This window comes from Monomorium pharaonis, chromosome 3 (assembly GCF_013373865.1).
Source record: "Monomorium pharaonis isolate MP-MQ-018 chromosome 3, ASM1337386v2, whole genome shotgun sequence".
Classification (NCBI taxonomy): Eukaryota; Metazoa; Arthropoda; class Insecta; order Hymenoptera; family Formicidae; genus Monomorium; species Monomorium pharaonis.
Window position 1 is genome coordinate 25,677,849 of NC_050469.1, and position 12,771 is coordinate 25,690,619.

Below are 12,771 nucleotides of genomic sequence, written 5' to 3' on the forward strand. Positions count from 1 at the left end.
GATGCATTAAAAATAGAGCCGAAAGATACACATATTTTATTTTGAAACTATGTATATTGTAATTAATTTATTTCTGCGCAAAAAATTATCGCGCTTAACTCATAGTTGCTGCATTTTGTTTACTGTATATAGATACACACATATACACACACGCGCGCGGGTTTTTTAAAAATTATTTTTAATTTTAATTAATGTCATTAATTTAAAATGTTATGTAAACTGTCAAAAATTTGTTTATTTTATATTTTTCTAAGAGTTTGTTTTTCGCAAATAAATCTCTTGTTTTTTTATAATGAATTGATTTAAGATGCTAATTGAACATAACGACAATATTATTGTAGTATATAAACTATTGTGTAAAAAAATTATTCATTATTTGATCATTTTAATGTTCAAAATAATCAAATAAATTTATACATATAATAAAAACATATAGTTGCTTTTCATAAAATTAGACAATTTGCAATATACAATACGCATTTTTATCAAAAAACAATTGTGTTTTCTTCCTAATTGATTTATTTTATTATTGCACAAAAGTAATGCCAATAACAATAGCTAAATAATAATAACAATAATCAATTATATTGAGTAAATACAAATAAGCATATAGAAGATACATATAAGCAGCAGTATAAATCTTTATAATTAGTTGCAGACAAAAAGTGAAGTTACAATTGAAATGCTAGTTTGATTTCCCTTTACCTAAGTAATAATAATTATAATATAATATAATACATAATATTTTATAATTCTTTTTATTTTCTAAAATATGAAAAGCTTAAACGGAGTTCAATGTGAAAATCTGGTGGCTTGTTTTAATAATACTCTTTTATAACATTTTTGTTAGATGTTTTTTATGCAATTTAAAGTTACTTTTATTAAATAAATAATTTTAGATGAGAACAAAAATTTCTTACCTTTATTGACATTGTTTTATTCTATATTTTATCTAAATAAATCTCTTCTTTATTTATGTAAAACTTTAAAATTTTAATTAAATATATAAAAAATGTTAATAACATAACAGTATTATTGTAGTAATTAAAATGCAAAGTGTTTGTTTATTAAACATGTTTTTGTATTTTATTAAACATGTTTTTGTATTTTAAATATTGCAAATTATATATTTTAACTTTTTGCAATAAAAAAACTGGGAAAATAATACACAAAACAAATATTGGTTTTATTTTATGAAAATTATGTATCTCTCTCACACACACATACACACAAAATACTCATTATAAATAACAAAATATACATTTTTGAATTTTTCTAGGCATTCTATTACCTTTATGTTATAAGTATATAATTCACAGAACAAATACTATTTTCTTATAAATTTGATAACTTAAATTATGTTCTTTTATTTATCAACATGCAACTGTAATAAAATTTTATTTAGTAATGTGGCTTGATGTTTATTGCTAAAGTATCCAAAGGTCATTTAAAAACTTCTTGGCCTGATACATAAATATAAGGATGTTATCTCCTTTTTGTATGAATATATTGTATGAATATATATTTATTATTTAATTTGATATTTATTGAATATTTTTTATTTAACCTTACCCTGCGAAGAGCGCGCGCGCGCGCGCGCGCGTGTGTGTGTGTGTGTGTGTGTAAAATAGTAGATTACAATACTGACTTTACCCTGAATTTTCTATAAAATATTAAAATAATATAAAAATTACATACACATAAAATTGTTAAATCAGTAGGTAACTTTACAGTATCATTTAGAAAAATTGTATAAATTTGGCAATTACAAAAAGACAATGTTATTATCTGAAAAATAAAATCGTATTATTTAAATCAGAATGAAATTCAAATTAAAAATCGTCCGACATTCAAATTAGAAATAGATAAACGTTGTGATTGTGCTCGCTTCTTGATAATGGATTTACTACTAGTTTTATATATTTCGATTATAATCTAAATTATAGTATTTCTATATTTTGATTATAGTATTCCATGTTAGATAACTTTAATGTGTCAATAAAGCATTTAATAATGAAACCTATTTTGCCATTGGTTTTTTTTAATGATAATTCTAACAATCATTGCTCTTTATAATATATATATAGGAGCGATGGTGATTGCCAATGCCAAAAAAATATGGATCATGAAACCTTTATAGAACGGAAAGTTTTTCGATAATGTTCACGAATTCGAAATTTGAGTAATATCGTATATTTGCGTGGGACGTAAATTATGAACATGACTTACGTTTTCGTACATTTAAGTTTTATGTGAATACATTATCGTAAAACTTGCTTGTGACAACTATTTCACGATTCAGTCGTGAAAGATCAAAATTAATTTTTGGTTTTGACGTTAGCATTCGTAAAACAATATGTCGTTTGAACATTTAAATTTAATGATAATCTTGCGCGTCTTAGAAAATTTAAATGAAACCTATAAATTAATAAGATTTTTTAAAATTTAAAATAACAATTAATGAACAACAAAGGCAAATAAGAATTGAAACAGTACTTGTTGAGCAGTAGTATGTTTTAATGTAAAAACTAATTTCTTTAATCATTTAGCGATGTGTATAACAAATTTATAATCAAAAAAAGCTAATGGTCATAACAGGAATTTCAGTGTATTCTATTTCCATTGAGCCAATGCAATTAGCAGACCATAATTATTTGAAAATATGCGAAATAAAAGAAGGTATCGCTGATGATGGTATCGCTTTAAAAAAAAACCGAGATGTATGATTGTTGATTTAGAATAGAGCAATATATTTTTACATTAATAAATGTTACTGCACAATAAACAACGCTTTATTCTTATTTGTCTTTAATATTATTTATCATTTATTCTATATAATCCATTATTTGATGCATATTGTTAATCATGATAACCAATAGTGAAAAAACAAATACCTCGTATTTTAAGTATTTTAAAACATTTAATTCTAGGCTGAAATAAGTAATTGTGATATTTAAAAATTAGAGAAATTTTTATTATTAAGCATTAAAAAGAAACATTTCATTAAAAAATTTGAAAAATGTATTGACGATGTTTGTAAATCAAATTAATGTAAGAGTACTTACTGCCTAGTTTACCATCATCTTTTCTTATATTTTTTAATTTTCGTGAATATTGATAATTTTATATGCTAAAATTGCACTTGTAATAGTACAATTATTGGCAAGCAATTTGTCTATGTTATCAATTGATTCGCTATCGAGCTACCGTGCAAACTGTTTATGCTTTCCAGTAAGAAATAAAATTATTTAAGCGAATATAAAAACGTAAATCACGATCATGATTCATGTCACGTGTGAATGTAGATCATGCTATAAGTTGCTCTGTGCTAAATAAAAAACAAATAATTTTTAGTGTAGCAATAATTTTTAAATAATCTATAGTCTATACTATCTACAGCATAGTTTATCGAATATAAGAATGCCTTCTAATACGTGTATTTGATTGAAATATTTTATAGTTTGTTTATAGCTTAACTTAAAAATTACTCTGTGAAAAATTAGAAATAAAAGTTTTTTAAAAATTGTTCTAGAAAACATAACAAATTTTAACCATTTAATATTTTTATATGCAGAATAGAGAAATAATATTATATAAAAAATCATAATTTAATTTTTAAAATTGACGATGATTAATCTTAAATATTGATTTTTTAGAATTAATTTTACCATTATTTATTCTTCAAATCCCAATTTTTGTCTGAACACATTTTTAACTCAATTTTATTTTGTAAAGATAAAAAGAATGACATTAAAATAGGGCACCTTGTATATTTTTCGTAAAAGATAGGACCGTTTTTATGATTATGTATCTATATCTATTATTGCAACATAAAATATAAGTACTCTTGGTAGACACGAAAACCATCTAGATCATACTTTCTGTGCTATATAAGCGCTATGCTTCACTAACAAATGTATAGATTAATACAGTTTGAGCTTTAATAAATCTTAAAAAATGCGAGTATCATCTCTGTCACTGGCTTTTGCCATAATCTATGTTATGGTGATCATTAACGCACCCGTAACAAAAGCAAAAGCCGTTTTCGGAGCTGATTCCAAGATCCTAATGTCACCATTTGATGATATGGTAAGCGATTTTTACAGTTAAAGTTCTTGAAATTAAAACTCGTTTTCTTTTTCCATCTCTCTCGCCACTTTTTCTTTTCTTGTATTTCTTAAGAATTGTATTTTTATAAATTTATTTTTTTAAGTTATCTTAATTTAAAAGCTTCAGAATTTTTTTATTATACATTAAACAGAATTATTTCTTTTTTTAGATAAAACCAATACAACCATATGTAAGTCCTCAAACAGTTTTATATTTAACTAGCTATGCCCTGCCACGCGTTGCTGTGGCTCTCTATTCTTATGTTATGTTTTTTTCAAATTTTCTTTGCTTTCGTTTAACTTTCAAGAGTCTTGCTTTACTGTTGCTCTTTTTATTTTATTTTTGAATAAGCATTTATTTATCTTTAATAAATTTAATATTCATTTATTCACGTACTTCTAACTTTTTTTTTTTAAAGTTGTCATGGATTTAGAAATCCATTCAAAAAATTGTTTTAAATAAGTTCCTTTTTTTCAATAAAATAATAGCCATCTTTATTTTTCTTATTATCTTAATTTAAACACAATAGAAACATTCTTCGCATCTCCCGGTCTCTCCCGTCTCTCCCCGTCTCTTTCGGTCTCTCCCCGTCTCTCCCGGTCTCCACCCGTCTCTCCCGGTCTCTCCCCGTCTCTCCCGGTCTCTACCCGTCTCTCCCGATCTCTCCCCGTCTCTCCCCGTCTCTCCCGGTCTCTCCCGGTCTCTCCTCGTCTCTCCCCGTCTCTCCCTATCTTTACCCGTCTCTCCCCGTCTCTCCCGGTCTCTCCCCGTCTTTCCTGGTCTCTCCCCGTCTCTCCCGGTCTCTTCCCGTCTCTTCCGGTCTCTCCCCGTCTTTCCCCGTCTCAATGTGTCAAAATTTCAATAATATTAATGAAAAAAATCAGACCCCATAAGAACACTCCCGGTTACGAATGCAATGTTGTGTCAAAATTTCAAAGCAATCGATGAAAGACTTACGGAGATTTTAGATGAGGAACAAACATTTACATTTTTATTTATATAGAAGATAAATAATATTAAAAGTGGCTCTTACTATATCAATATTAATAAAACATTTTTAAACATTTTTAGATAAGTCAGCTAGATAAGCTAATTGCAGCTTATCCAGAATTAGGGAACTTTATAAGACCAATGATGGCTGCACTCAAGGGATATAGGAATGTGTAATAGGAAAATATGAGATTGTCAAAAATATGTGTATATAAATGATTACCATTGAATATAATTATATATTTTTAAGAAAAAATATAAATTATATGCCTCTATTATATTTATTTATTTCTGAAGTATAAAAAATAAGAAAAATAAATCAATATGCTTATATTATAAGTATTGTGTGTTATTTACAGAAATTTTATAACATTATGTTATTCTCTTATAATTTTTGTAGTATAGTTTAATTTTGCTAATATACCAAACTCTTTGAATTTTTATTTTTCAATTATATATTTTTAACCATTTTTATATTCTGTAAAATAACACTTTTCTTTTAAACACTACATATAATAAGCTGTTAGGAAACTAAAAAATGCATATATCCTTTTTATTTTATCTTATTTTATTTATCACAAGGCCTAATATAGCTTTTTTTGTTAAATTTTTATATTGATAAGTTACCCGATAAGCTGATTATAGCTCTATTCTGCTAATTCATAATTTACACTATACGTATTCCAGATTTTTAATACTATAACCTTCGTTATATTATAGTATACTGAAAAGTTACACAGTGAATTTGTACATATTTGCATATATTCCACAATATTTTTTCTTTATTTTGACCAAATATATAATTTTATAACAAAACACTGTGCTTTCTTAAACGAAACCAATTTTTTAAATCTATTATAGTGGAGAGTTCACATTATTAGCTTTTTTAAATTAATTGCAAAATAATTATTTGTAAAGTTTACTAAAATTAATAAATACTTCTTGGAACATTTATTTTATAAAACATATATCCTATTAAAAAACTTTGTTATTTTGAATTTCTACAAGAACTTCAATATTTACTATATTAATTACAATAGATTTATTTCAATATATATTGTTTGGTTATTATGCTTTTTACCAATTCTATTGTTCTATTAATATATGCGATGCAAGTATAATATTATACATTACAGTTTATTAAGCGAAAAGTGTTAAATAATTTTAAAAAACGTATTTACTGTTAATACATAATTTATTTGCCAACACGAATTTTCCATAAATATATCATATATCAATATTTATATATCTTTTGGCTGCGGTATATAATATCATCTTATAACACACTAATGTATGTGTGTGTATGCTCGTATATGTGTTACATACTTTTTAATACAGTTTTTTTTATCAATCCAACTTGCGTTTATGAACTCACAATATGATTCTCATGCACAATATTAATGTTCAACGTGCTTTCCTTTATTTTTGCAGATTGAATTCGAAAACAGTTCTAGTAATTATTATAATTATTCCAATGTTATCGAGATTTTTTTAATTGTGCAGTGAATATTTTGATATTGAAATATTGATACTTTGATATTAAAATATCATATTAATATTGAAATGTTGATTATTTTCTTTTGCAGATATGTCCAGATATGTTTCTATGTGTCACATTATTGCTGATAATCATTATTTTGTACTTCTTTGTTTATATCCTCCTAATCTTGAAAATATTTTATGTATAGCCAATCTGCAAAAATATGTAAACAAACGAGCATATGCACTTGTGCAGTCACGCAATCGTAGTGATTAACATTGTTATAATAAATACTCTAATCGTTTTTTTTTACATAAACAAGTGAACAAACAAATTTTTATTCTAGACATAATTAATTTTATAATGACTTAAACAGCAATACTGATATATTATGTAATTATTAATATACATCAGTAATTTTAAATTAAAATAAAAACAAAAGAATGTTTAGTCTTTCTAAAGAAAAATAATTACATAATAAAAAAACACTAGAAATGAGTACAATACTTTGAATATTAAGATTACATATAGAATTAAATTAATTTCTAAGCATCAATATGCTTGCGCACTGCTGCAAGTACAATCCCGTAAGTTCTTTTTACAATAACCATGATATTATCTCAAGAGGGTCTAAATAACTCGTCGAATATCCTGCTAGACTATGACTCTCGACCAGCAAGAGTGAGTTCAATTAACGTCATCCTCTCTTTCGTCTACTTCTTTGAGATTCACGAATAATTAACAGCAATATGCACGTGTACGCAACAATATTTTATAGTGTCCATGCTAAAGAGACCGTCATATTTGATATTACACTAATGAATAGGAAAGGCAGTGCAAGCGTTGATTCTACTATTGTCCCGAAGTCATCTTGGAATTCGATAATGTCTAACGTCACATTTATTTGAAGAAAAGAAAAACTGCTATTTTTTTATGACATGTACTTAAGTCATACACACAATGCAAAACATAAATGTTTTTTCATGTAACAGTACTTTAAAAATTTCGTTTTTTTTATCAAAATGGAAACTTTCTAATGAAGACTAATAGACTTTGTCTAATGATGACATTGTTTCTTATTCTATATAAATTTCTTACATGAAAGTTATAATAATTTCTACTTGCGCGCACCGTGATGTATCTAACGAACAACTATAATATTTTATTCCGTAATTTTCAATTATGTCTAAATGACTAATGAGCCAAAGGTGACTTCGAGATAATATCATTATTTCTTACAGTACAGTTTAGCGTCAAGTTGATCGCACGCAGTGAAATATCAGTGAACAATGACAACAAATTGCAACGAATACGTTTGCTCCTGAAAATAAATTGTTGACATACGAAAAAAATTTTGTTAAAGTACGATCACTATACAGCAAAATGGTGAAATGTTTTAAAGTTCAATATCAATGAAACGATGCAATCGTTGTTACATAGTCAGGGTATATCTATGACAGTATTGCGGAAATAGCAAATTCCAAATATCCTTGTACCGCGTGCTCAAAATGCTTGCTTGTAGCAGAAATGTAAAATTGCAAACAGACGATACTACACGGATGCATTCTTCAAATGAAAGTTGCGCAATTGCGTGTGCACATCTAACAATCGACAGCGATGACTGTTCTTATCTCGTTTCACATAATTATAGTCTAACGTACAACATCGCCTAGGTCTATTTATCAATCACAGCGATACACGACGTGTAAACGTACCTACATTTATGTCAGGTATATATTCAACATACAAATATCAGCTTAGCTTCTTTTTACGCTATATGCAACACTCGCTATATAGGAATAGCTGCGCACAGTATATAGTTGATAATAATAGTGGACAAAAACAAATTGCACATCTTTTTTTTTTTAATACAATAATAATTTTCTACCGGCATCAAAAGTCGTTGCAAAGTATTTCTGCCAAAATATATTTTATCTTATATAGTACATGTGTGATAAAGGTAACGTTTCTTTCTTTTCTGTATAAAATTATCCCAAATAATGACAGAGTTTATGCAATTTTTTAAATCCACTATATTAATCTGGTAAATATTAGCACGTTTTTTTTACATATGTATGTACGTTGTGTGCGCGCAACTGTCACACATGTAATTATACATATACACATCATCGACCACTGATTGTACGATTAGGATTTGTGCCAAGCACAAACAAGCGATCACATTCAAGATCCTTACATTGTATTTGATCTGTCGTTCTCCTCGAATTATTTACGCTAAAAGCAAGCCGAAGTCAAAATATATCTGAGCTTGCAAAAAATTATACATAATTGTACAAATCTTTCTTTGAAATCTATACAATATTTCATTCGGTCTTATTATTCTGCTTCCTTTGCACTTTTTCTTGTTCATACTAAATATATAAAGTACAAGTTATGTCGCGCATACCTGATAATAGGTTTTGATCGAATAAAATATGGAGTAAAACAACATAAAAGTATTTACCTATGTAAAGTTAATTTTGTTGCTACGCTACACGTAGACTTAAGAATAACACGTTCATATTAATAGCACTTTAGGAGCACTTTGTAATATATATTTAGCGATTTAACGATTATATCTTATGCGAATGATATATAATATAATTGCTAAGCATTATATTTTAAATACTTAACGATTATTTGTATCAATCGCATATTTTTATAGAAAATATTATATATTTTTATATAAAATAGCGACAGAACATATTGACAAAACAGTGCTATTATAAAAATAATTTTGTTACGCCGAATGTAGAGCGAAATTTTAAGCTAGTATTTATTAAAAATTTTAAATATTTAATAATTTAATAACATAAAGTAATGCTTGCAGTCATATTTTTGTTACATAGCAGTTGGAAAAGAAAGTTTCAACTAAAATTAAATCAATTAAGTTTGTTATATCCTTTTTATATTGATTGATGTCTTTTCATTAAAACATAAATTTATTCATAATGGAAATTTTTGTTATTTTAATATTTTCTATTATGTAATATTTTAATATTCTTTATTATTCTGATATTTTACATAATGGACTCAAAATTTTATGATGAATCGATTGTGCAATTTTGTGAGTTCTTCCGTATAAAAGAAAGCATATATTTCTAATAAAAATAAGTGTGAGTAAATATATATAATATTTGATTATAGCCGTTACTATAACATTATTTTATATAATAGTATATCAATTCTCAAATTCAGTATAAGTTGATTGTAGTTTTGCGCTGACATATTTATCTCTTATGATAGTTTATGACTAAATTTTATCACTCTGAATGTGTAGCAATTATTTATCAAGGTGAGAGACGTGAGAAGTCGGTTCTCACATTTGAAATCATATCGTTTATTCGACAATGTCCATATTTTTCATTAGATTATACATTTCTTGAAATGTAACATGATTTTATTAATGTCAAAGTTACAATTTATATTAACTGATTTGTAACTCTATACGTAACATTTGTACATATTTATGCCGACTTTTGACGTTCTTTTTTATTTGAAATGCGATTTTCAAAGCCGATAACAATTGAGCAGATCGAAAATATAGGGAGACTACAAACTTCGCACCTGAGTGAATTCATTTGACGACGCAATTTATTAATTCACTTATATCAATCAAATTTCACACTAAAAAAGCATTGTTCTCCCATTAATTGCTTCGTTTCCGAGTCACCCAATTGAAAATAATCAAACCTAACTATAAATGCAAACGCACTTACGACAAGTAAGCGCGCGTGCGCTATATGATTACGCTAATCTTTGTGCAACATCTTGCGACGATTCATATATACGATACGTATATCTTTTACGCTATCTTACTATCCAACATTGACTTCATAGGAGTAATTATGCATTTTCGTAGTATCTTTTAGAAAGAATACTTCTTCGCGCGAGAGAGCGAGAGACACCTGTATTTTGTGCGCAACATTTCTTTACATCTTCAATATAGAACAGATACTTGTCGTGGCTTTAAAAATCAATTTTCTTCAAGCCTGTGAGCGTAAGAGATTGTTTATGAGACTACACACATGTTGCGAAGAACAAGAATAGCCCGAAAGTAACCATTTGGAAAGCTCGCTAATTACTTATAATTGTACGACACATTGCACAAAACTTACTTTCATTATGTGATATAATTTACTTGAAAACGGTCTACGGGGGTCTAACAAATTTTATACTTTATACATAAATTATAACATTACAAACGTTGTTCTTAAATTATCCACGAATATTTAATTTGTGAATTCCCAAAATGCATCTCTAACACAACTTCTAAATCTAGCAACTAACGTTATTTTAACATTTTAACGTATTTTCAATAAAAATTATTTTTGATAACTCATAATAGAAATTTTTCTCGCTAACGTTATTTATATATTTATATAAATAAATATGCAAAAATGAATATACAATTCTTTTTTATATCTTTAATACTCTTTATTTAGATCATACTATAAGCCAAAAATTGACAGATTAATAGAATTTTACTTGATATTTAATCTGTTTAATCAATCAAATTTTTAAAAATAGATCAAATTATTGATGCGAAATGTACAAAGTATCAAACTTAAAAGAACATCTTTACTATGAACAGTTCTATCACAAAAATTTTTTTAGATTTTTTAATCTGAACTTTATTTAAAATATAAACGTGGTTATATTTATGTGTAATAATATATATCATATATAATAATGTTAAATTGTGATAAAATAAATAAATAATTTGTTTAAGAAATATAATTATTTCTTGTATATATTTATATAAATATTTATCCTGTATTTGTAGGATTTAAAAATTGATTATATGCATGAAAAATATTATATTATTTAATAGAGAAATAACGAATTTTTTTAACTACATTAAAAATCTAAATTCTAAATTGTTGTTTAGAAATTGTTTTTAAATGAAACATTGTTATCTCTAATTTGGCACTAAAATATAAATAATAAATTTGATTCCTAATTAAGTTTTGAATTTAATTTTCCTGTAAATATAATAATATGTAACTATAAAGTCTCATATTAATTCCTCTTTCAATGTAATGTATAGTATTGACTCTTATTTCATATTATTTGAATTATATTAACTGTATATGTATATACATTTTTGACGAAAAAAAACTTACGCACAAATGTGCATAACTTTTGTTGTCACAGTATATGTATATATATATATAATATGCATATATCTCTCTAAATTATTGACTTTACATTTCATCACAATTATCTATTTACGCACCAACGGTCTTACAACGTTATTTATGTTTTTATAAAATGCTAATAACACAACAAAAAATATAATGTACAATATAATAATAAATTAAAATATAATAATTAACAATGTTTATACGGATTTTTAATAACATACACACACACACACACACACACAAAATAGACACACAACATACACAAGATATATTCTATATAATTCAATTTATAAAATTAAAATTTTTAAAAAGCAATTATGCAATAATAATAATTATCAATTTGGAATATGGTATATAAATAGAAAAAGTTTCACTTGGCAGTTAATGTCTGTCAACTCAACGCGATAATACAACAGAAAAAATTACAAAAGACTATTGAATATAACAGACGAGTATAAAAATAATGTACCGCCATTTCTGATTGTCTAATTCTTAATTCTTTCAAACATAAAAGCAATATATACATAATATACCATAAAATATTTTATAATATAATATAAACGGAACACGTGCAAAGAAATGAAATATGTTAGCTAATGCACAAAATAATAAATATAGTTTTTAATTGTAATCTATTATCAGTAATATTATAGAGGACAATTTTAGTAGACTATTTAATAGGCTATTAATTATACGTTCTAATTATTAACTAATCACTTTCGTATGTTCTAAGTTTATAAGTAATTTCTTATTGTAATCCTTAATATATAATTTATTGTCCATCATGGAACATTTCCTAACTCTATTTATTGTCTGCTCACACAGTATTGTCGGTTATTTAAGTATATAATCCATTTTTACAACTAAACTGTTGTCTGGATACTAAGGAAGACCATTATTGTCCAAGTTCTTTTTTATTGTCTGATAGTTCTTGTTATAGAGAAAGTCGTTTTTAGATGTCAGAAATATAGCAATAAATAAATAAATTTATCTTGAGATAATACATCTAGAAAACACAAATTTACGATTCTTGCATGCTTTTTA

General features: G+C 26.0%; 1 protein-coding gene and 1 long non-coding RNA gene across 2 annotated transcripts in view; both read left to right on the plus strand.

Annotated features, from left to right (window-relative positions):
- The window catches only part of LOC114255327, a 190,696-nt gene that overhangs the window by 134,834 nt on the left and 43,091 nt on the right, over positions 1 to 12,771 (plus strand). The window lies entirely within an intron of this gene.
- On the plus strand, positions 3,873 to 5,362 carry LOC118644678. Its single transcript, XM_036283734.1, has 3 exons — positions 3,873 to 4,089; positions 4,280 to 4,300; positions 5,182 to 5,362. Exons 1-3 carry the CDS (start codon positions 3,958 to 3,960, stop codon positions 5,275 to 5,277), a joined length of 249 nt encoding a protein of 82 aa, XP_036139627.1. The 5' UTR covers positions 3,873 to 3,957; the 3' UTR covers positions 5,278 to 5,362.